Source organism: Heptranchias perlo, chromosome 9, assembly GCF_035084215.1.
Source record: "Heptranchias perlo isolate sHepPer1 chromosome 9, sHepPer1.hap1, whole genome shotgun sequence".
Taxonomy (NCBI): domain Eukaryota; kingdom Metazoa; phylum Chordata; class Chondrichthyes; order Hexanchiformes; family Hexanchidae; genus Heptranchias; species Heptranchias perlo.
In genome coordinates this window covers 59,949,361-59,974,861 of record NC_090333.1, presented here as the reverse complement: position 1 = coordinate 59,974,861, position 25,501 = coordinate 59,949,361, and the positions used below count along the sequence as shown (strand labels likewise).

Below are 25,501 nucleotides of genomic sequence, written 5' to 3'. Positions count from 1 at the left end.
GCTATACTAAAATGTGCTGTGTCTGAGAAATTCATGTCACAACTCCAAACTTTGGTGAAAAAGTCTGTAAAGTTTTGCACTCAATAGTGATAGATATTTGTTAAGTAAATATACACATTTATATACACATAAAAGTACATTTACCTGTATTGTGCGTAAGGCGTTTTCTACTAAAATTAGTGCATGTGGCTAAAACTGTGTCGTTGTAACCATGCCTATGGCTATTCAGCGATTTCCATTGGACAACAATCTGCGCCCAAAGCATCAGCTGCAGACACCTGTGCAGTCTCTTCGACTGCTTTGTCTGTGCCCCGGTGGCCCTGGAGAGGAAGCCCGTGGTGTCCACTGGTAGGCTTGAGGCCTTCCGCGACCGGTGGGCACCGCAGGGACTGGAGTGTATAGTGGACATGGGTGGCAACATTATTATTTAATTTGCTAAGTTTCCTTTGTTTTTTTTAATGGCTTGGGTTTCTATTAGTTGTGGCCCTCTAGAAAGGGGGCACCTTTGTTAGATTGTTTTGGTTTGATGACACTGACCCAGTCTCTCCTGGGTTTGGGTTTTTTCAGATATCCTCCCACGTGCTGGACGCGGTTGAATGAACTTGGGTAAACCCCCATGACGTCACGGACCCCGCGCCGCCGGGCGGGCGGGCGGTTCTGATCACGTGCCCGCGCTGGGACCAATAGCGAGATCGCGCGATATGATGTCAGTGCGGTTGCGAGGTGATGTTGTCACCATGGCGGCGGCGCGCGGCCCCAGGATGGCGCCATGATGCCAAGCAAGAAAAAGAAGCGGCTTCACCGCAGCATTATGCTGGCCAAGAAGATCATCATTAAAGATGGAGGCACGGTGAGTGGCGAGCGGTGCCGGGCCCCGCATCTGAGTGGGCTCCAGTCGACGAGGTTGCGGAGGAAGCCTTGTTGGATAGGCCTCATTGAGGCGGCTGAGCGGAGGCTTGGGCCTCGCTGCAGTGTCATTAACCGTAGGGCTTCACGCTTCAACACACCGGGGGAAGGGGCCAGGGGGGCCGGGTTGGCACCATTTAGCGGGGAACAATTTAAATCCGGTTCGGTGAGTTTGTCCATTATTGATTACCCCATTAACTAATGATCGATCCTCTAACTGCCACAGACCAGTGCAGGTCTGAAGTCTGCTCATTGATCATTGTAGCAGCTTCTGTTGGAGCCGAAGCCGGACCCCCGCTCGGGTTCGCCTCTTGCATCTGGCGCTAGACACTATTTCGCCGGTTTGTTCTCAGACTCTTGTACCTCGGGTTGTGGACGATCGAATCCAGTGGACGTAAAGTTTTGCTTCCATCCGCAACCACAGACTTAATAAGAATCAAGTTGCTGTCAGTAGTTATAAGACAGGAATGTGGCTGAGAGGCTCGCGTGATGTCAGAAATTAGAAGAAAACTTTCCTGACTTACAGCAAACCTTGCCATAGGTTGGTATTTTAAAATTGCTATATAGCAATATATTATCTTTTTAATATATCAAAAATAGTACGTCAGCATGCACCCATGTCACAAACTCCAAAGTATCAGAAGTATAAACAAACGACGACAAACAAAAAAGAAACGGTCAATTTCATTGCGTTTCCTTCTAACCTGAAGCTAGAAATTAAAAGGCATATTCAAGTTTGCAAACTTACCTTACAAAAAACATTTCATCCTAATCTCAGCACGTCGTTATTTACAGCAATTAGACTTTGAGGCTTTATACAGATAAGCAAATGCAGTCACTACTCCAGTTTAACAACAGAATAATACATTGTGTTGCTGTTAGCATATAAAAAAACATATTATCCAACTTACTGTGAGCATCAGAGACAATCCTCCTTGCCAAATTCCCAGATTTCTGGCCATGGGCCAGGATGATGGCAGAGAGACAGAGTAAGGGCCAAGTGTGAGATCGACGTGGCAGGTATCAGGCAGGTGGACATAGATAAAAAGAAGAGGTTGAAGGTGAGAGATGGAGGGAACAGATCGATTGACAGAAACATGGTGAGAAGAGATAGAGACATCATTGGAGAGAGATTGGGGAGAAAGAAACAATCAGAGGGGAGAGAGATACACAAAGGTCAGGGGACAGAATGAAAGACATGTCAGGGAATAGAGGACCCACTATGAGCAATGTCACAAGAGATCTAGCAGTAAATTAGTGAGTGTACAATGGTTAATATGTTAAACAACCCTTCCCTTAATTTTTTGAGTTATATTTTCTGAGTTTTGTTTTTGCTCAATGGTAGCACGCTTGCTTCTGAGTCAGAAGGTTATGCTTAAAGCTCCACTTATTCTATGATGTGGAGATGCCGGTGATGGACTGGGGTTGACAATTGTAAACAATTTTACAACACCAAGTTATAGTCCAACAAATTTATTTTAAATTCCACAAGCTTTCGGAGGCTTCCTCCTTCCACTTATTCTAGGCTGACACCAATACAGTGCTGAGGGCATTGTTGCATCTTTGGAGGTTTGTTCTTTCAGATGAGATGTTAAACTGAGACCCAGTCTGCCTGTTCAGATGGATGTAAAAGATCCCATTGCATCATTGGAAGAAGAGCTTACTTTGGAACAGTGACTACAATTGAAAACTAACTTGCTAGCTTTGAAGCACTTTGTAGCTTGCTAAGGAAATGAAAGATGCCATATAAATAGTTTTCCTTCCTGCCTTCCTATACAATATCTGCTACATGCACAAGTCAGAAAAGTTATAGATTACACAGGATTGTTTGAATTAACTGACAATGTAATTTTTGGGTGCAGATGTAACCCAAGTATATACCAGCAATTGAGAGTTGCTAATGGTTTTTGACATTTTTTCTTCATTTCAGTTTCATTTGCGTGGGTGGGTAGTTTGTAGTGGAGGCATTAGGAAAGCTTGACGTGTGAGAGTTAAATGTCAGTATGGGGGCAAGAATGATTGCAAGGGGTTATGCTTTAAATACACTACCCTCTGGTCTGAATAGGATTAGCTGTTTTAGTTTGTATGTGATTTTTCTTTCTGCAAGAAGGAATGCAGTTGTAAAATATTTTGTCATAGACAACAATCTATTGCCTGAACAGAAAACAAAATAGTAGCATTTGAAAAGGTAGGGGAGAAAGTGTGTGATGGTTGCGTTGTCCTCAGTTAAATTGACCATCTGGATGTCACTATATGTAGTCAAGGAAGTGCATTCAAACAGTTCCGTACAGCTTTGCTCTTTTCAGTTCTTATTCTCTTGTCCTACAATTCCCTTTTGATAGCAGATGTTGTTTGCATGGGTTATAATGGCTTGAATGCATAAGGCAGAGTTTGCTGACCCATGACTGTTTACAATAGATTTCCAACAACAAAATTAATATTTCTGATGAATTTGTAGTTGATTGGCAGTAAAATATTTTAAGGCAAATGATACAGAGCTGAGTATTTTTCATTTGGTTGTTTTACTCTTGTTCAAAAATTTACTAAAACTTGTATCTTTATTCATGTATGTTGTTTTGCTAAATTTAAAACTTCACGAACATTTTCAGAGAAGCATTTTATACGTTGGTAACATTTCCTGACATATTACAGATTTTGTTGCGACATCTTCCGATCAGATATGCAAATATTTTTTTATAGTCTCTGAGGTAAAGTTGCTAGCAGACCCCATGGCGTCTGATTTAAAAAGTAGAAGTTCAAACATCTAGATACTGGATTTTAGATTGTGGGAGAAAGGATTTGTAGTTGCCTGCATAAGGGTCACACCGACCAGGCCATTGTAAACGTGAAGATTTTTGCAGCCTAGAAAACCAAGCATGTGCATCAGGCTGGCAGTTTAAAACTGTAGGATCCCAAGAAGCTTGGCTTGGCCAGTGGCTTGGCTTGTTTAGAAGCAATGCTCCTGTAGTTATTTTTGCCCTGAATAGTAAGTGAAGCTTGGTTGAATTTAGTACGTTACTAACTTGATAGAGTAGTGATGAGAAATAAAATATGGTCATATTATTGTTTAGTGTTCTGCTTTAGTTACAATAGTGCCACCTCCACATCGAAGAAATAACAATATTTTAAAGGAGTGCATCAAAGGGGATGTTTTACTCATAATTTGTTCGCTGATTTTTATATTTTTAAATCTACTTTGACTTCATTTGCCTATTTTAAACTTTTTGCTTGTGAAGAAATGTTTTAAAGGAGCTGTCTGGGCTCATTTAGCTATGGTAGTGACCGTGCTGCTCATATAGTTCTGGCACAAGCAATCTGTAGCTTGAAAAAAACGTTAAAAGCAGAACGCACTCACTGCTTTGTCAGGGCTGCTAGTTTGCATGTGGGTGGATTGCAGCTCAGTGCTTCTGTTCACCTGCAGCCTTGTGCAATTTCCTAAAGTAGTGTGTGGTACAGACTGTGACTTTGCATTGAAGTAAAACGGAACCAGCAGCATAACAGGTTCAACCGCATGATAGTTTTAAACTTGATTAGGTCACATGGAATTTTTTTTCCGAATATAATATAATAATTCGTGGGCGATTGACTCCTTTTTGCCCATTCCCCTGCTTTGCTGGTCCTATGATTAATTGGAAGGTACTCCTGATTAGGGACAATACTTCTATGGGGAAGAGACGTCATCCAGCTTGGCTCTTCTTTAAATCTGGAATGAAAGCTTGACATGGCAACTAATGCCTCCCATTTATCTCTGGAATTGGAAATGGGAGGAAACAGAATCTCTTGGATTAGGATGGTTGTTTCTGAGTCTGAGCCGTCAAAGATTTGAGTTAATGCTCCGTAATGTGGAAATTGCTTAGATTATACGTATCAGCCCTGGCTCGGTGGTAGCACTCTAGGATCTAAGTCAGAAGGGTGTAGGTTCAGGGCCCACTCCAGAGATATGAGCACATAATATAGGCTGATACTTCAGTGCAGTACTGATGGAGTGCTGCACTGTCAAAGGTGCCGTCTTTCAGTCGAGATGTTAACTGAGGCTCCCGTCTGCCCTCCCAAGAGCACGTAAAAGATCCCATGGCACTATTCGAAGAAGAGCAGTGATGTTCTCCCAGTGTCCTGCCAACATTTATCCCTCAACCAATATCACTAAAACAGATTATCTAGTTATTTAACTCATAGCTGTTGGTGGGACTTTATTGTGTGGGAATTGGTTGGCGCATTTCCCTATATTGCAACAGAGACTACATTTCAAAAGTACTTCATTTATCCAGATAAATGTAGCTGCTTGTAATCTGAGCCGAGATGAATTAGAGGTCATTAAAGTATAGGCTGCTTTCCTTTTTTTTAGAAAAAGGATGTTTTGCATTTGTAACAAGATGTGACATTTTGGTGCATGATGCATAAGGGAGTGAATGAGACAGATAGGGTACATTACATAGCACATCCCTTATTAATGAGATGTGAACCAAGCTAAAGACCTGTAGGAAAATAACTCACCGTAAATTTATTTTTTATATTGCTTCCAAAACCAGTTTGCCACCAGTCCTTGAGCGGCCATTAAAATAGAGGCCCATGTTTTGTGCTGCCTCTGACTGTAACTTTCAGAATGCATGAGAGGTCAGGTCCTGAATACTGTCGAAGGCAAGAACTCACTTCCTTTTAAAGCAGATAATGTGTGGTGGCGTGGGAGTATCAGGCTCCTGGTGTCAATGGCAGATGATCAATATAAAAGCAATAACTGGCACAACGTGGAAGTTAAAAACTTATTATAGACCACACTGCAGTTAAAAATCTGTATTATCACGTACCTTTTGCGAAGAACCCTCACACTGTTCATTGGTAACAAAAATCCACATTTCTGTTCACCTGACGAAGGAGGAAGCCTCCGAAAGCTTGTGAATTTAAAATAAAATTGCTGGACTATAACTTGGTGTTGTAAAATTGTTTACAATTGTCAACCCCAGTCCATCACCGGCATCTCCACATCATGACTACAGAAGGAAAGCTTTACCTTGTTAATCGGGATCAGCATTCCTAGACACCAAAGTGCTCACTGCTGGAAAGATAATGCTGGTCATGGCTGCCACTCACTGTAATAATTCACTGTAAAAAAATTTTTACATTGCTTCCAAAACCAGTTTGCCACTGGTCCTTGAGTGGCCGTTAAAATGGAGGCCCATGTTTTGTGCTGCCTCTGACTGCAGCTTTCAGAACCCATGAGAGGTCAGGTCCTGAAAGCTGTCGAAGGCACATAATTCACTTCCTTTAAAGCAGGTAATGTGTGGTGGCGTGGGAGTATAGGGCACCTGGTGTCAATGGCACATTATCAGTGTAAAAGCAATAACTAGCATTACATGGAAGTTAAAAACCTATTATAGACCACACTGCAATTAAAAATCTGGTATTATCATGTACCTTTTGCGAAGGTCCCTTACACTGTTCATTGGTAACAGAAATCCACATTTCTTTCACAGTAGCACCTACAAACACTTGGTTGAGGATGCATGCCCCTAATTGGAAGGTAAATACCCCCGTAAAAGTCAAATTAAAATTTCTGTACACACTTTGGAAGGTTACTGCATTTAAATTTGATTAACTATAGATCTAACCCCATTCTTGTGACATTCTGAATTTTCAAAACAAATTAAAAATAGCCTGATGAATGAAAAAGACCACAAAAATTAATCTTTATTTTCTAAAAGTATAGATCAATAAAAGGAGCCAAAGCTAAATGTAAAATTTAATTCTTAGCAGTAATTTTTTAGTCCATTTCCACAGCAACTATTCCTGCAGGAGAAAAGGCTTTACCTTGTTGATCTGGATCAGCATTCCTTGAAACTTTTGGAGGAGCACATCAATCTCATCCTGCGCAGAATGCATGCACAAGTTGTACATGCTTGGATCAGCAGGTAGCAAGAAGTCTGTAAAAGTTTTCCTGTAAAGACATGGAGAGGAAACTTCACTGGGAAATTTGGCAGGTAGCGGCAGTGATCAAGTTCAAAAGAGATTTATGAAGTGACCGATTATCTCCAAGTAGACATGAAGCCTTGGGGCAAGCCATGAGGATGTGGTAACAAAATTAAATCTCCACCATCCACGTGAAACTCATTCTGCAGTGAAGGGTGTGATCAGGCCACCCTATTTTTCTCAATGGTGGGTGTATAAGGTCCATATCAAATCAGAAGACCCCATTCTGCGCAGCAAAGGGGAGTTCTCCAATTGCAATAATCATACTTAGCTTCTGACATTATCGACAAAGTACTGGAGCATTTAATCAACTCTGATACAATTCTGTTTATTGCAATAATGTAGAAGAATGGAAATGGTGGTACTGCTGTTTGAGGGCTCGGCATTGATCGCAAACAATTTGGAAACTTCACAGAGGACCCAGTGAGAAATGAATGCAATCAATATCTCCAGACTGCAACCCACCACTCCACATTAATATTGGTCATTACACAAGTGATTGCTTGTCTGATTATTGAGTGAGGCAGTTGGTTCCAAAACTGCAAGTAGATTCTAGTGGTTTAATTAAAGCTCTTATTTTTAAAGTACCACATGATCTGTATTTTTTTTTACAGCCTCAAGGAATAGGTGCACCAAGTGTATACCATGCTGTGATAGTAATATTTCTGGAGTTCTTTGCTTGGGGTCTGCTGACTGCACCGACACTGGGGGTAAGTTATTATGTCTCATCATGCTGTCTTGTTTAATCAGAATGAAAGCTAAAAATGAAAGATAATGGATTGCTATGCTTTTGGACAGTTGACCAGCCTTGTTAGTGCCAAGCTAGCAATATCATAATGAGGCTACAAAATACAATTCATTTTCTTAACTACTTCACAAATATAATTTGACCATGAAAAGTCCATCATTAAAAGTGTCTGATTGATCAGTTTATTGATGAGGAAGTGAGAAGGGATGCACTTTGACGACAGTTCGGAGTGGGGATCTCCACCAAGCACATTTGACTCTGTAGTGGGTCTGTTTCCACACCAATGTGAGCATTTTTCTATATTATTAATTAAGTACAATCTGCTCGTGCCACAAGATGTGCCCAGTCCTGATGTAAAAACAGACTGCCACATTCATATTCATGCTGGGCGTTGATCTCCATGACTAATGTTGCTATGATGTATATACTTCCCTTATTTGATACCCCCAGACTTTACAGAGGACTTCTCAATTATAGATTCATCAAGGAATAAAAAGAAAACCATGAACACAAGGAAGTAAAAATAATTGCAAAATATTATGTGGATGTGGTGAACCTTCAATAATTTTCATTCAAAATCACCCAAAATCCTACATCACGTAACTAACTCCTAATCTCAAAGAAAGCAAAACTAGTGGAAAAAAAAATATTAATAACAAATTTTTGTGTAGAGAATTACAATGCAGAAATCTAATTTTGGGGTCCATTGACATGTCACTCAAGCTTTACTGTTGAAGTTTGATGGAATACAGCCCTGTAATTTGTCAGTCATCCTTGAGATGCATGATGAGAGGCAAATTTAAAAAAAACTATTTTGCTCAAGGTGAAGGATAGCAGTGCGATCCTTGTCAGTATCAAGCACTCCAAGGGTCAGGTAATGAACCGCCAGAGGCAGAGTAAAGCTATATCTACTCTGCCACAAACTCAGAAGAGCATGAATGTGGTATTTTTTTTCAATACCCACACCAACCATCTTTGGGCTGGTCTAAGTGACATTACCAATGAGTGCCAAATTAGGGGTCAATGTATTGGATTGAAACTGCCCAAATTCATTTCACATAGAACTGTTGTAGATAATGGAGACTTTCATCCCATCAGTCTGAGCTGTACTTGAACCAAGGTCCCAGAGTTGAAAGACCACTGTTAACCCACTGTGTCACCCAGTTCTCCATGAACAAAAGTATTTTTAAAGTAGCTGCCAATAGGATTTCCCTCCCTTTAAATTTTTTAGCTGAATTTCACAGCATGACTACACAATGTATTAGATTGGCCTGAATCTTTGCACCTTAGTTAGTTACATTCTTCAGTTAGTGGCATCAAATGTAAGTAAGTTGCCATATTGCTGCAGAACAAGGGATAAAAATTTCTGTATTAGTGAAGTTTGGATCAAAGATCTGGGTGTTTTATTTTTACACTGACTCGGGCACTGTGGCCAATTGCAGTGATCCTAAGCCTCTGCCTTGGCTGGGCTTATTAACTCAGCACATGCAAGGGATTGAACCCAGAACCTTTCTGGTGTATGTTCATGCACTAAGCCAATAAGGAGAAAGAAGGAAGAAAGGCTCTCCTAATGTAGTTGGAAGCTTTATAATCCGTGGAATTAAAAGTAATCTGTTGTAAATTTTGGAGTTCAATATTTGCAGAAGGGATTTATTTTATTTCAAGTTGCTATAGTAACAGAATATAAATTTGTATAATTTTGAGTAATGCTGAAGGATAGACCAAATTACTTGACAAAGTTGTTTTCAGTTTTTCCAATGATAAGATATCTTATCACCTTGTTAGCTTACCTTTCATGTATTCCCTAGGTCTTGCACGAGACATTTCCCAAGCATACATTTTTGATGAATGGTTTAATTCAGGGAGTAAAGGTAAGTCTGGAATTTCTGCAGATTTGTTAGTCAGTGGTTAAAATGTTCACTTTTAATAAGTTTAAACTAAATGTTTTAAAATTTTAGTTGTACTCTTTCTTCATTTTTCCTTCATCTTCCTGCTTCATATGGAGCTGGAACCCACATACGAACATACAAAATTGACAGGCAGGAAAAGACCAGCTGGCTCAACAAGCCTGCCCCACACCACGTTGGCTGGAACATCATAACTTCCTTATACCCCCCAGCCATATAAGCTCCTGGGAGATGCAAATAAAATAGAGAAAAATAAACCAGGGCCAATAAGGGAGAAACAATACTCTGGAAAATTCCTCTCCAACCCCCACAGGCGATCAATACCAGTCCAAGAGATCACATTGACCACGTGTTATCTATAAAGACACTTACCTTCTATATGATGCGATTTCTGCCCCAGTCAAGAACTGGGTTCCTCTTGAAAGCATGCAGAGAATCAGCATCCACCACACGACCTGGCAATGTATTCCAGAGGCTCACCACTCTCTGGGAAAAGAAGAACTACCTAACATCCAGTCTATTCCTACTCTTCCTTAGTTTAAACTCATGTCCCCTGGTCCTTCCCAATCTATTAAACTGGAATAATCTATCAATAGGGACGCTATCCAGCCCTTTAATTATTTTTTAGACCTCTATCAGGTCACCTCTAAGCCTGTGCTGTTGTAAAGTAAATAGACTGTGGTCCTTAAGCCTATCTAAGTAGTGGAGTTCTTTAAGCCAAAAATCATTCTCGTAGCTCTCCTCTGGATCTTTTCCAAGGCCATTTTACCACCAGTTATGTGGGGGAACCAATACTGGGCACAATACTGCAGATGCAGTCTGATCAGTGACCTGCATAGTGACAAAATGGTGTCCTTTGATTTATACTGAATGGTTCCATTTTTACAATCCTGTTCGCTTTAGCTACAGCTTCTCTACATTGGTCATGAACCTTCAGTGATCTGTGCACAATATCACCTAGATCTTTTTATCTCTCAACCTCTTTCACTTTTGTTCCCTTCGAATGATCAGTGTATTCTGTGTTGACTCTACCAACATGCATGACACTACATTTATCTAAGGGAAATTCCATTTGCTCACTCTATTTTGCATTTGATTGAGACTTTGGTGTCATCTGCAAACTTACTGACCATACTCCCAACATCATTGTCCTGGTCATTAATAAAGACAGTGAACAGTAGTGGGCCCGGGACCGATCCCTGATGGACACCACTAGTAACGTGCCTCCAGGTTGAACCATATCCGTTAACTACAACCTTTTGGCTGTGGGATTGGAGCTGTTTCCTAATCCAGCATATCAAATTATTTTTTTATTTGTTCATGGGATGTGGGCGTCACTGGCGAGGCCAGCATTTATTGCCCATCCCTAATTGCCCTTGAGAAGGTGGTGATGAGCTGCCTTCTTGAACAGCTGCAGTCCGTGTGGTGAAGGTTCTCCCACAGTGCTGTTAGGAAGGGAGTTCCAGGATTTTAACCCAGCGACAATGAAGGAATGACGATATATTTCCAAGTCGTGATGGTGTGTGACTTTGAGGGGAACGTGCAAGTGGTGTTATTCCCATGTGCCTGCGACCCTTGTCCTAGGTGGTAGAGGTTGCGGGTTTGGGAGGTGCTGTCGAAGAAGCCTTGGCGAGTTGCTGCAGTGCATCCTATGGATGGTACACACTGCAGCCACAGTGCGCCAGTGGTGAAGGGAGTGAATGTTTAGGGTGGTAGATGGGGTGCCAATCAAGCGGGCTGCTTTGTGCTGGATGGTATCGAGCTTCTTGAGTGTTGTTGGAGCTGCACTCATCCGGGCAAGTGTGGAGTATTCCATCACACTCCTGACTTGTGCCTTGTAGATGGTGCCTTGGGGAGTCAGGAGGTGAAACACTTGCCACAGAATACCCAGCCTCTGACCTGCTTTTGTAGCCATAGTATTTATATGGCTGGTCCGGTTAAGTTTTTGGTCAATGGTGACCCCCAGGATGTTGATGATGGGGGATTCGGCAATGGTAATGCCGTTGAATGTCATGGAGAGGTGGTTAGACTCTCTTGTTGGAGATGGTCACTGCCTGACACTTGTCTGGTGCAAAAGTTACTTGCCACTTATCAACCCAAGCCTGGACGTTGTCCAGGTCTTGCTGCATGCGTGTATGGACTGCATCATTATCTGAGGGGGTTGCTAGTGGAACTGAACACTGTGCAATCATCAACGAACATCCCCATTTCTGACCTTATGATGGAGGAAAGGTCATTGATGAAGCAGCTGAAGATGGTTGGGCCTAGGACACTGCCCTGAGGAACTCCTGCAGCAATGTCCTGGGGCTGAGATGATTGGCCTCCAACAACCACTGCCATTTTCCTTTGTGCTAGATATGACTCCAGCCACTGGAGAGTTTTCCCTCGATTCCCATTGACTTCAATGTTACTAGAGCTCCTTGGTGCCACACTTGGTCAAATGCTACTTTGATGTCAAGGGCAGTCACTCTCACCTCACCTCTGGAATTCAGCTCTTTTGTCCATGTTTGGACCAAGGCTGTAATGAGGTCTGAAGCCAAGTGGTCCTGGCGGAACCCGAACTGAGCATCAGTGAGCAGGTTATTGGTGAGTAAGTGCCGCTTGATAGCACTGTCGACGACACCTTCCATTGCTTTGCTGATGATTGAGAGTAGACTGATGGGGTGGTAATCGGCTGGATTGGATTTGTCCTGCTTTTTGTGGACAGGACATACCTGGGCAATTTTCTACATTATCGGGTAGATGCCAGTGTTGTAGCTGTACTGGAACAGTTTGGCTAGAGGCATGGCTAGTTCTGGAGCACAAGTCTTCAGCACTACAGCCAGGATGTTGTCAGGGCCCATAGCCTTTGTTGTATCCAGTGCACTCAGCCATTTCTTGATATCACGTGGAGTGAATCGAATTGGCTTATGACTGGCTTCCGTGATGGTGGGGATATCGGGAGGAGGCCGGGATGGATCATCCACTCGGCACTTCTGGCTGAAGATGGTTGCAAATGCTTCAGCCTTGTCTTTTGCACTCACGTGCTGGACTCTGCCATCATTGAAGATGGGGATGTTTACAGACCCTCCTCCTCCCGTTAGTTGTTTAATTGTCCACCACCATTCACGACTGGATGTAGTAGGACTGCAGAGTTTTCATCTGATCCGTTAGTTGTGGAATCGCTTAGCTCTGTCTATAGCATGTTGCTTCTGCTGTTTAGCATGCATGTGGTCCTGAGTTGTAGCTTCACCAGGTTGGCACCTTATTTTTAGAAACGCCTGGTCTGCTCCTGGCATGCTCTTCTACACTCCTCATTGAACCAGGGTTGATCCCCTGGCTTGTTTGTTGGTAATGGTAGAGTGAGGAATATGCTGGGCCATGAGGTTACAGATTGTGCTGGAATACAATTCTGCTGCTGATGGCCCACAACGCCTCATGGACGCCCAGCTTTGAGCTGTTCTGAATCTATCCCATTTAGCGCGGTGATAGTGCCACACAACATGTTGGATGGTGCCCTCAGTGCGAAGACGGGACTGCGCTGTGGTCACTCCTACCAATACTGTCGTGGACAGATGCACCTGCGATATATAGATTGGTGAGGACGAGGTCGAGTAGGTTTTTTCCTCATGTTGTTCGCTCACCGCCTGCCGCAGGCCCAGTCTGGCAGGTATGTCCTTTAGGACTCGGCCAGCTTGGTCAGTAGTGGTGCTACCGAGCCACTCTTGGTGATGGACATTGAAGTCCCCCACCCAGAGTACATTCTGTGCCCTTGCTACCCTCAGTGCTTCCTCCAAGTGGAGGAGGACTGATTCATCAGCTGAGGAAGGATGGTAGGTGGTAATCAGCAGGAGGTTTCCTTGCCCATGTTTGACCTGATGCCATGAGATTTCATGGGGTCCGGAGTCAATGTTGACTCCTAGGGCCACTCCCTCCTGACTGTATATCACTGTACCGTTACCTCTGGTGGGTCTGTCCTGCCGTTGGGACAGGACACACCCAGGGATGGTGATGGAAGAGTCTGGGACATTGGCTGAAAGGTGTGATTCTGTGAGTATATCACTGTCTCAGAGGCTGGGTATTCTGCGGTGAGTGACTCACCTCCTGACTCCCCAAAGCCTTTCCATCATCTACAAGGCACAAGTCAGGAGTGTGATGGAATACTCTCCACTTGCTTGGATGAGTGCAGCTCCAACAACACTTAAGAAGCTCGACACCATCCAAGATAAAGCAGCCCGCTTGATTGGCACCCCATCCAACACCCTAAACATTCACTCCCTTCACCACCGGCGCACTGTGGCTGCAGTGTGTACCATCCACAGGATGCACTGCAGCAACTCGCCAAGGCTTCTTCGACAGCACCTCCCAAACCCGCGACCTCTACCACCTAGAAGGACAAGAGCAGCAGGCACATGGGAACAACACCACCTGCACGTTCCCCTCCAAGTCACACACCATCCCGACTTGGAAATATATCGCCGTTCCTTCATTGTCGCTGGGTCAAAATCCTGGAACTCCCTTCCTAACAGCACTGTGGGAGAACCGTCACCACACGGACTGCAGCGGTTCAAGAAGGCAGCTCACCACCATCTTCTCGAGGGCAATTAGGGATGGGCAATAAATGCTGGCCTCGCCAGCAATGCCCACATCCCGTGAACGAATTAAAAAAAAGTATGGCTATGTCAGGCTGTTGCTTGACTAGTCTGTGGGCAGCTCTCCCAATCTTGGCACAAGTCCCCAGATGTTAGTGAGGAGAACTTTGCAAGGTCAACTGGGCTTGGTTTGCCTTTGTTGTGTCCTGTGCCTAGTTGTCCGATGCAGGTTTTATTCTTATTATGACTTTTTTTAGCGAGATTGTACAACTGAGTAGCTTGCTTAGGCCATTTCAGAGGGCAATTAAGAATCAACCACATTGCTGTGGGTCTGGAGTCACATATAGGCCAGACCGGGTAAGGACATTAGTGAACCAGATGGGTTTTTACGACAATCCGGTAGCTTCACGGCCATCATTACTGATACTAGTTTTTTAATTCCATATTTTATTTATTTAATTGAATTTAAATTCCCCAGCTGCCGTTGTGGGATTTGAACTTATGACTCCGGATTACTAGTCCAGTAACATAACCACTATGCTACCGCACTCTATGTAATTCCTGCTAATGCCCCAAAACTCTCTTGTGAAGTAACTTAGTGTGATGTATATTATCAAAGCCTTTCTAAAAGTCTCAGTACACAATGTCTATTGGATTTCCCTCATCCACTACACTAGTGATTTTGTCAAAAAACTCCATCAAATTTGTACGGCACAGCCTGTTTTTCCAGAAGCCATGTTGTGTATTTCTAATGACCCCTTCCCTTTCATTAAGGACATCTCTTACAATCCCTTCTAGCATCTTCCCAATATTGGATGATAGGCCTGTAGTTCCCTGGTTCTGATTTGTCCCCTTTTTTGAAAATAGGAACTACACGAGCTAGCTTTCAGTCTAAGGGAACTATCCCTGACTCTGTTGAACTGTTGAAGATACAGGCAAGATTCTCTTCGCTCCCTCCCGCTCTTCACCTTGATGCACGATTATGAATGGATGTTAAATGAGGAACATTAGATCACCTATATTCTTTGAATTTAGCTTCACACCACGAAGTTCCCCTTCTCTTGGTTTATGCCTGATGAGCTTGAAGCTTTACATTTTGGTTGTGTGTTTATAGTTCTTTGAAGTAACTCAGAATCTTGGCTGACTACTCCAGTGAGGAACTGATGTATGTGCCAGAACAACTTAAAAAAGAGACTTGCAGTTACAAAGCACCTTAGGAATCTCTTAGAAATTTCTCAAAGCACTTCATATACAATAAATTATTTTGAAGTGCAGTGACTGTTGTTACATAGGCAAACAAAGCAGCTAACAAGACCCCAGAAGCAGCAACAACAACTTTCATTTATATAGTACCTTTAACGTAGTAAAACGCACAAGGCGCTTCACAGGAACGATTATCAAACAAAAGTCCACACCGATCCACATAAGGAGATTAGGACAGGTGACCAAAAGCTTGATCAAACTGATAGGTTTTAAGGAGCATATTAAAGGAGGAGAGCGAGGCGGAGAGGTTTAGGGAGCGAATTCCAGAGCTTAGGGCCTAGGCAGCTGAAGGCACGGCCGCCACTGGTGGAACGATTAAAATCGGGGATGCGCAAGAGGCAAGAATTGGAGGAGTGTAGAGATCTCGGAGGGTTGTAGGGCTAGAAGAGGTTGCAGAGATAGGGAGGGGTGAGGCCATGGAGGGATTTGAAAACAAGGCTGAGAGTTTTAAAATCGAGGCGTTCCTAGATCGGGAGCCAGTGTAGGTCAGCGAGCACAAGGATGATGGGTGAACTGGTCTTGGTGCAAGTTAGGATACGGGCAGCAGAGTTTTGGATGAGCTGTAATTTATGGAGGGTGGAAGATGGAAGGCCGGCCAGGAGAGCATTGGAATAGTCAAGTCTAGAGGTAACAAAGACATGGATGAGGGTTTCAGCAGCAGATAAGCGGAGATGGGCGATGTTACGGAGGTGGAAGTAGGTAGTCTAAGTGATGGAGCGGATATGTGGTCAGAAGCTCATCTCAGGGCCAAATAGGACATCAAGATTGTGAACGGTCTGGTTCAGCCTCAGCAGTGGCCAGGGAGAGTGATGAAGTCAGTGGCTAGGGAACGAAGTCTATGGCGGGGACCAAAGACAATGGCTTCAGTCTTCCCAATATTTAGTTCAAGGAAATTTTTGCTCATCCAGTACTGGATGTTGGACAAACAGTGTGACAAATCAAAGACAGTGGAGGGGTCGAGAGAGGTGATGGTGAGATCGAGCTGGGTGTCGTCAGCATACATATGGAACCTGACATTGTGTTGTTTTCGGATGATGTCACTGAGGGGCATCATGTAGATGAGAAATAGGAGAGGGCCAAGGATAGATCCTTGGGAGACTCCAGAGATAATGGTACGGGTGCAGGAAGAAAGCCATTACAGGTGATTCTTTGGCTGCGACTGGATAGATAAGAACGGAACCAGGCAAATGCAGTCCCACCCAGCTGGGAAATGGAGGAGAGGCATTGGAGGATGATGGTGTGGTCAACTATGTCAAAGGCTGCAGATATGTCGAGAAGGATGAGGAGTGACAATTTACCATGGTCACAATCACATAGGATGTCATTTGTGACTTGATAAGGGCCTTTTCAGTACTGTGGCAGGGGTGGAAACCTGATTAGAGGGATTGAAAGATGGAATTGTGGGAAGGATGGGCACGGATTTGGGAGGTGCAACACGTTCGAGGACTTTGGAGAGGAATGGGAGGTTGGAGATGGGGTGGTAGTTTGCAAGGACAGAAGGGTCATGGGTGGGTTTTTGAGAAGGGGGATGACAACGGCAGCGTGATGAATAACCTGTTAGTCTATTTTTGATAGTTGTAGTACATATAACTGGGAGTGAGACACCACCTGAACTACTTAGCACCTAGATGCTACCAAGCTCTAACAAGGACATTTCCCCATTTGGTTCCTTGCACTCACCGCCCCTCCTCTCAGTTAGTGGTATTTATTTGCATGTGGAGATTGAACTGCATTCCAAGAATGAAGTCATACTATAAGTAATGTAACATTCCACTCCTTGGCTATACCAAGTTGCAATTGTAAATGCAAGTTTGTTGTTATTGTTGGTTAGCATTATTTACTGTTACTGCAGAAAATAATTTCAAGTGGAGGGAAGAACCGTTGCAGCACAGTAACACAAAATGCAGGGTCCAATTTAATTTGCATAATGTACCTATTTGAAAAGAATAAAGTTGAACAAGATCTTTCTATTTTTTTTCTGCAGGGATTACTGTCATTCCTGAGTGCACCGTTGATAGGTGCACTTTCAGATGTGTGGGGGCGAAAGTCCTTTCTGCTACTAACTGTCTTTTTCACCTGTGCTCCTATTCCTTTAATGAAGATTAGTCCATGGTAGGTATATATATATATATTTGTTTATGTACAGTGAAAAGAATAATAGCTGACTTTGAAAGTAACTAGTTTAAAGTTCTTGGTCACTTTTAATTGACAATATTTCTCCTTTTCAAGTTAAGGAAATGCCGCTGGAGATTGTGAATCTGAGGAGGGTTCATTTTGATTTGATTTGTGTATGAAGTAACATCAAGCACATGTTTATAATGCAACCCACTTACCTTAGTGTGATTACCACTTCTGTACTTTTTTTCCCTAACAGATTATCTCAATCAGAATATTTACAAATAAAAATGAACTGTTTTTGCATATTTTTCCTACTCAGCCTGGTGCTCAGGATAAAGCAACAAGCAATTAGCCTGATAAAAGCACGAATTCTTATTAATATCCAAGGTTATCACTTTTCAAAGACTTGCTGTTTGCAACAGCTTTGTGAGATTTGGGAAGAGTTCACGCATTTAGAATTTACTGATTGTGCTTTGTCATGACCAGGAATTGTTTGTAATGGGAGTTTTTCATTAATAATGTGGAGAAGAAATTAGCACAGGAACCCACACTGGTTCTAAAGCTCCTATACAGTAGTAGTGAACAATTAACTGTGATTATTCACCTCTGCCAGATAAAACTAGACTCCTTCATGGTTTGTTGGAAGACATGTTTGATGGGTGAATGGGTCCATGACATAATTTCAAAGAATCATAGAAATTAGAGCACAGAAGGAGGCCTTTCAGCCCATAGGGCCAGTGCTAGCTCTTCAACTGAAGCTATCTACTCTAATCCCATTCTCCTGCCATTTCCCTGTATCCTTTTATATTCTTTATTTTCAAATACTTATCCCTTTAAACAATGTTTTAGTCTCTGCCTCAATAGCCACTTGTGGTAAAGCATTCTATACTCTAATAATCCTCTGCATGTATTAAATTTTTTCTGACTTCCTCTTCCTTCCTTGTGATTTCAAAACTCTTCCCAAAAATGCAAATTATGACTTTTTCTGTACAAAATTGATTCTGATTTCTGATTATATATTTTGCCTCCTTTTTAGGTGGTATTTTGCAGTTATCTCTGTGTCTGGTGTGTTCGCTGTGACCTTCTCTGTGGTATTTGCTTATGTGGCTGACATAACCCAGGAACATGAAAGAAGTATGGCCTATGGACTGGTAAGTGAAACCTTGCTGTTTTGCATTGCCCCAAACTAATTAAATTCAGGCCACTTTGACAGCTGGCAAAGTAATTTGACATTACTATTTAGTGGAAAAATTGAAAATTCTATTTAGTACACTAGTGTGGTGTAAATGGAAGTTGTGTGATGACTTGCACTAATGTGACAAAATATTTCCACTTGGGTTGCCCATAGTATTGCACAAATTATACCTATAAAGCCTTGTCTCTTCCATCATTAGTCATGTGATATGTTGCTTTAATAAATTAGTTATATTACTCCTAACTACCACTCTTTTTCCCTTCCCTTTCCTTTCCAAAATCCTCAGAACCAAAATGGCCTTAACAAGAGTCACTCATGACATCCTCTGTGACTGTGAGCATTGTGCATTATCCCCTATCGTGATCCTCAACCTGTTTGCAGCCATTGATATGGTACATCACACTGTCCTCCTGTAACACCTCCTCCATTGTCCAGCTCAATGGGACTCCCTTGTTTGGTTCCACTCATTCTTATTTGGTCATAACCAGAGTATCGCTATCAATGACTTCTCTTCCAACTCCCGCACCGTCACCTCACGAGTCCCCCAAAGATCCATCCTTAGCCCCTACCTTTTCCACATCTACTGTGATCCCCACCATCACAGAAGCCAGTCTTCAGCCAATTTGATTCACTCCACGTGATATCAAGAAACGGCTGAGTGCACTGGATACAGCAAAGGCAATGGGCCCCGACAACATCCCGGCTGTAGTGCTGAAGACTTGTGCTCCAGATCTAGCCGCGCCTCTGGCCAAGTTGTTCCAGTACAGCTACAACATTGGCATCTACCCAACAAAGTGGAAAATTGCCCAGGTATGTCCTGTCCACGAAAAGCAGGACAAATCCAATACGGCCAATTACTGCCCCATCAGTCTACTCTCAATCATCAGCAAAGTGATGGAAGGTGTCGTCGACAGGGCTATCAAGTGACACTTACTCACCGCTCACAGATGCTCAGTTTGGGTTCCGCCAGGACCACTGGGCTCTGGACCTCAGTATAGCCTTGCTCCAAACATGGATAAAGAGCTGAATTTCAGAGGTGAGGTGAGAATGACTGCCCTTGACGTCAAGGTAGCATTTGACCGAGTGTGGCATCAATGAGCCCTAGTAAAGTTGAAGTCAATGGGAATCGGGGAAAACTCTCCGGTGGTTGGAATCATACCTAGTACAAAGGAAGATGGTAGTGGTTGTTGGAGGCCAATCATCTCAGCCCCAGGTTATTGTTGCAGGAGCTCCTCGGGGCAGTGTCCTGGGCCCAACCATCTTCATCAGTGATCTTCAGCTGCTTCATCAATGACCTTCCCTCCATCATAAGGTCAGAAATGGGGATGTTCGCTGATGATTGCACAGTGTTCAATTCCATTCGCAACCCCTCAGATAATGAAGCAGTCCATGCCCGCTGCAGCAAGACCTGGACAACATCCAGGCTTGGGCTGATAAGTGGCAAGTAATATTCGTGCCAGACAAGTGCCAGGTAATTACCATCTCCAACAAGAGAGAGTCTAACCACCTCTCTTTGAAATTCAACAGCACTATCATCGCCGAATCCCCCACCATCGACATCCTCTGGGTCACCATTGACCAGAAACTTAATTGGATCAGCCACATAAATACTGTGGCTACAAGAGCAGGATAGAGGCTGGGTATTCTGCAGCGAATGACTTACCTCCTGACTCCCCAAAGCCTTTCCACCATCTACAAGGCACAAGTCAGGAGTGTGATGGAATACTCTCCACTTGCCTGGATGAGAGCAGCTCCAACAACACTCAAGAAGCTCGCCACCATCCAGGACAAAGCAGCCTGCTTGATTGGCACCCCATCCACCACCTTAAACATTCACTCCCTCCACCACTGGGCACCGTGGCTGCAGTGTGTACCATCTACAGGATGCACTGCAGCAACTCGCCAAGGCTTCTTCGACATCACCTCCCAAACCCGTGCCCTCTACCACCTAGAAGGAAAGGGCAGCAGGCACATGGGGACACCCACTACCGGCACGTTCCCCTCCAAGTCACACACCATCCCGACTTGGAAATATATCGCTGTTCCTTCATCGTCGCTGGGTCAAAATTCTGGCACTCCCTTCCTAACAGCACTGTGGGAGAACCTTCACCACATGAACTGCAGCGGTTCAAGAAGGCGGCTCACCACCACCTTCTCGAGGGATAGGCAATAAATGCTGGCCTTGCCAGCGACTCCCACGTCCCATGAATGAATTTTAAAAGATCTATATGCCACTTCGTGACATCATCCATAGACAAAGGTTTAGTTTCTATATATAATCTGATGACACCGAGCTCTATTTCTCCGCCACCTCTCTCGACCCATCCGCTGCTTGTCTGACCTCCAGTCTTGAATGAGACGCAATTTTCTGCAGCTAAACATTGAGAAGATGGAAGCCACCGTCTTCAGCCCCTGCCACAAACTTTGTACCCTCGCCACCAACTCTGTCTCCCACCTGGAGCAGCTGCTTAAGCTGAACCAGATTTTTCACAAGCTCGGTATCCTGTTTGTCCCGAGCTGAGCTTCTGACCCCATATTTTCTTCATCACAAAGGGAAGAAATGCTTTCTAATGTGCGTTTTATTTTGGAACAATATCCTATTATGCATTTTCCAAAAAGCAGTTGTATCCCTGTCTTATTTCATCTGAAGAATTAATTACAAATTAAGCGAAGCAATCTTCCAGTTATAATTTTATGCTAAGACTAAAATAATTTTTTAAAAGTCCACGGTTTGATGAGTAACACCTTTGCTGTTTTGTACATTGCGTATTTTTCTTACATTATGTTAACCTTTGGACTGCAGTAATTATTCTTGCCTTCATGATTACTAGGTTTCGGCCACCTTTGCTGCAAGCTTGGTTACCAGCCCAGCCATTGGTGCATATCTTGGCCGAATTTATGGGGACAATCTTGTGGTTATTCTCGCTACGGCGATTGCTCTGCTGGATATCTGCTTTATATTGGTGGCTGTACCAGAATCTCTCCCTGAAAAGATGCGGCCTGCCTCTTGGGGAGCGCCGATCTCCTGGGAACAAGCTGACCCATTTGCGGTAAGTGTGACACGGACTTTGTATTAGAAATTGAGGTGTTCGAATTACTATCTATGGAAATTTGAAATACACCTGAATATCAAGTCTTCAACTTCTCCCAATTTAATTTTTTTTGTAGGTTTCTTGATTACGTTCACAAATACGGCTTTAACTGGAACAGCTTCAGTTTACTGTAGCATGTTGAACCATTCATATATTCATTGCACTTTTCTGATTAAGTATTGGATGCCCACTGAAAACTAGAAAATTAACCAATGCTAATTTGGCCATCTTCAGACCTGTAACGGAGCTGTTAAGGAAGACTTGCTTATTGAACAGAGTTAGTGAATAGAGTCTTTCTGGCCTTTACTAATACCTGAAACTGTAAACCAAAAGTATAGAATGAAGTTGAGTGTTGCTGAAAAAGGCCTTTTTCTGAAGTCATGCTCTTGTTTGCTTCACTTGATATTATACATTTAAAAAGGTGATTGTGTTTTGCTCTGCTCTAGCTGCATGTATTATCAAAGCTAGTTTTCAAAGACAAAGGAGCAAAAAAAAATCAGCACCTGTGATATGAATATACTGACATTCACATGTAAATATTTTTTTCTAACCCCCAGTCCCTCAAGAAGGTTGGACAAGATTCAACAGTTCTACTTATCTGCATTACAGTTTTCCTCTCCTACCTGCCAGAGGCGGGCCAGTATTCCAGTTTTTTTCTTTACCTCAGACAGGTATGAATCGCATTTGGGAAACCTCATAGCTTTCACAAATTTCACAAATTGGTAGTTCACAGGACCGTACAATAGGTTTGGTAATAACTTCATTAAAGCTATTTTGTGCGACTTGTATTCAGAGCAGACAACTAACCAGTTGAAGATTACTTTCATAAAAATCATAGATTATTCCATCAAGTTTCTGCTGAATGTGTACTGCCAGGCTTTTCAAATATGCACTTGAAATTTAATAAACAATCAGCTATCCAGGATGTTTCAGTTAAGCTTCAAGCACAAATCCCAGTGGAACTGAACACTCAACCTCAAAAAGTGTTTACATTATGTCAAGCATTCATCACCATGTGTTCAAAATAAATTTACACTTTGTGCTAACAACTTTGTGGTTGGTTTCAAAATTGGGTACGTGCTTCGGTGGGTTTCTGCTTAATGGGAGCTTACATTTACAACACAATAAGAAAGACCCAAGTTTATACAAAATAGACTTGTGATGCCATTTGATGACCTGCGTGCTTCTTTGCTGCTGTAGTTTTTTAAAACAAAGTTGATTCTTTAAATGCCATTTACTGCACGTAGCATATTTGTGTTTTACAATTAACTAGAATGTAGTATTCTTCGAATAGTATTGGTCTCAGTCCATTATGTTCAATTTATTACTGGGGTTTATTTTTGATAAACGAAGTTGCACAAAATTCTGTAGGAAATTAATGGTTTTATTTAACTAAAAAAAGATTAGCAGCTATGTCAGCTTATAGTTGTATCGAATGATAGTTAATATAGCATTTAGATTAATCAGATTGAAAACTATAATGCATTTAATGTTTCTGTTGTCCTGATAGGTCATGGGATTTTCATCAGAAAGTGTGGCAGCCTTTATAGCTGTCCTTGGAATCCTGTCTATTATTGCACAAGTAAGTATCCAGTTACAGCTTCCTATGGTACTTATATGAAGAAAACCCATAACGGTAATCATACTGCATCTTATAAGACTGGCTCTGGTAAAGTACTGATACAATGTCTCTCCATGTTCACAGTAAAAGGTAATTTACATAAGCACACCCATGGCTCCTATAATCTGAAACATACACCTTTGTGCCTGCCATAAATGGGAGTAGTATGCCCTGTAATTAATACCACTTCCCAAAATATTTTGCGCTGGACATTGCACAGGCCTCCCACCATGCTTTCCAGTTCATTCTGGCTAAAACTAGTAATCAGATGTGTTTACAAGAATTATAATTATAGAGGAGCAAAACAATATAGCAGGAGACTATCAATACAAATATTTAGAAAACAATAAAGATTCAATCAGAGCATAACAGTTTAAATATCTTTCTTCAGAGAATATTTCTTACTATGTGTAGTAATCTGCAAAGCTTTTGGAGGACACAAACTTTCATAAACTTCCTGATGCTGTGCTTATATGTGGGTAAGAAATAGCCCTGCCCTGGCCACCTGGGCTGTCACCTTAGACACCAATGAAAACTGAACTGAAGACATAGCAAAAAACACCTCATACAATTTCCAGGGCAAAATACAACACACAAGACCATTTGGCAGGAAATCATATTATTTATTCATTTCACTATTCAGCTTGCGAACAGCAGCCCCTTGGCTAGTTGGTTTCATTTTCTTCTGACACTTGCATATTAAATAGCTTGGTTCTATGAACAACTCCAGAGTGTTTGACCGGCATCTGCCACATTCGCAGATGTTCAACATTTCAAGACCTAAGCTACTTGCCCAACCAAACTTGGTTTGATTACATTCTGACCAGACAGTGCCATTAACAGCCTTCCTTGTAGCTAACAGCTAGCTCCAGATATTTGTGTGATGTCTTTCCTTCTCACAAGGACTAAAAGAATTATTTTTAAGAATCCGGCTATCAGAAGTTTATTCTAAATTCACAATATGCTGGACTGTCTAAAACTTCATATGAAACTATATAATGAAGAGCAGGACTGAACTTTGCTTCTGCTTCTGTCACTTTACTATCATCAGATATTTTTCCCCATGTTAGCATCTGGTTGGGAATACAGCAGCATTCTGGGCAGGCAGGGAACCTGCTCCCTTACCCCCAGCCGCTGTTGTTGATGAGGTAGTCCTTAGGAGATGCATAAGAGCAGAGGTCAAATTGTCCTCCGATTCCCTTTCCTGTCCCTACTTGAAGGCACCTCTCCGGATACTTTCCCTGTGATTGAAAACTGAACATGTTGGGAATCTCAGGTACTAGCTTTTATTCTCCCACTTGTGGCATGGTGTGTTTACCCCATTGAACCACCATTTGCATTTAATATCTCTTAAGTACCACACCATTCAAAATGCTGAAGCCCACTCTCTCGCCTGTAAAAGTTTTGCACATATGTCACCCTGTGCTTCCCAACCTTTACTGACTCATCATGCCATGCCAAATTGACTTCAAGATCCTTGTCTTTGTTTTTAAATTCCTCTATGCCTCACCTAACCTCACCTCATCCTACCGTTGCAGGCTCCTTAAGCCACATGTTCCTGTACTCATGTTCTGCTTCTCTGACATTAGGCTATTCCTCGTTTCCCTCTCCCTCTGCTCTAACATTGATGGCCACTTTTTCAGCCATTACACCCTTGCCCTCTGGAACTCTCTCTTCGATACCTTTGTCTTGCCACCTCCCTTGCCACTTTCAGAACCTCCTAAAAACCTTCAACAATGCCTTTGCTCCCTCTTCCACCGTATCCATTTTCTCCTTGTCCCTCCTCAATGGTAAAGTATTTTTCAATGTTTTCCTGTGTGTGATGAGGTCTCCAGAAATGTAAGTTGTTGAAACTGCTGACCCAAAAAAAGTGCGTCAAAGTTAACGGCATTTCTTTTTCAGACAGCGGTTCTGAGTTTGCTGATGAGATCCATTGGGAACAAAAACACTATTCTGCTTGGGCTGGGATTCCAGATGCTGCAGTTGGCTTGGTATGGCTTTGGCTCTGAGCCTTGGTATGTAATTTGAATCTTTTCTCTTGAGAGATTTAATAATCATTGTACACCCTTTAAATAGACTTGCTATTTGGAATGATCCTATATTTATATTTTTCTCT

The 25,501-nt window shown here is 42.6% G+C and overlaps 1 protein-coding gene across 1 annotated transcript in view; it reads left to right on the top strand.

Moving 5' to 3' along the window:
- The first annotated feature begins 708 nt into the window (after nt 1–708).
- The window catches only part of mfsd14a1 (major facilitator superfamily domain containing 14A 1), a 30,729-nt gene continuing 5,936 nt past the window's right edge, over nt 709–25,501 (top strand). The window contains exons 1-9 of the mRNA XM_067990598.1: nt 709–850; nt 7,485–7,580; nt 9,427–9,489; nt 17,344–17,471; nt 18,514–18,628; nt 21,504–21,722; nt 22,322–22,435; nt 23,275–23,346; nt 25,288–25,400. Of these exons, the coding sequence (XP_067846699.1) occupies nt 770–850; nt 7,485–7,580; nt 9,427–9,489; nt 17,344–17,471; nt 18,514–18,628; nt 21,504–21,722; nt 22,322–22,435; nt 23,275–23,346; nt 25,288–25,400 (1,001 nt within the window). The 5' untranslated portion in view covers nt 709–769. The remainder of the gene's footprint in view (nt 851–7,484; nt 7,581–9,426; nt 9,490–17,343; nt 17,472–18,513; nt 18,629–21,503; nt 21,723–22,321; nt 22,436–23,274; nt 23,347–25,287; nt 25,401–25,501) is intronic.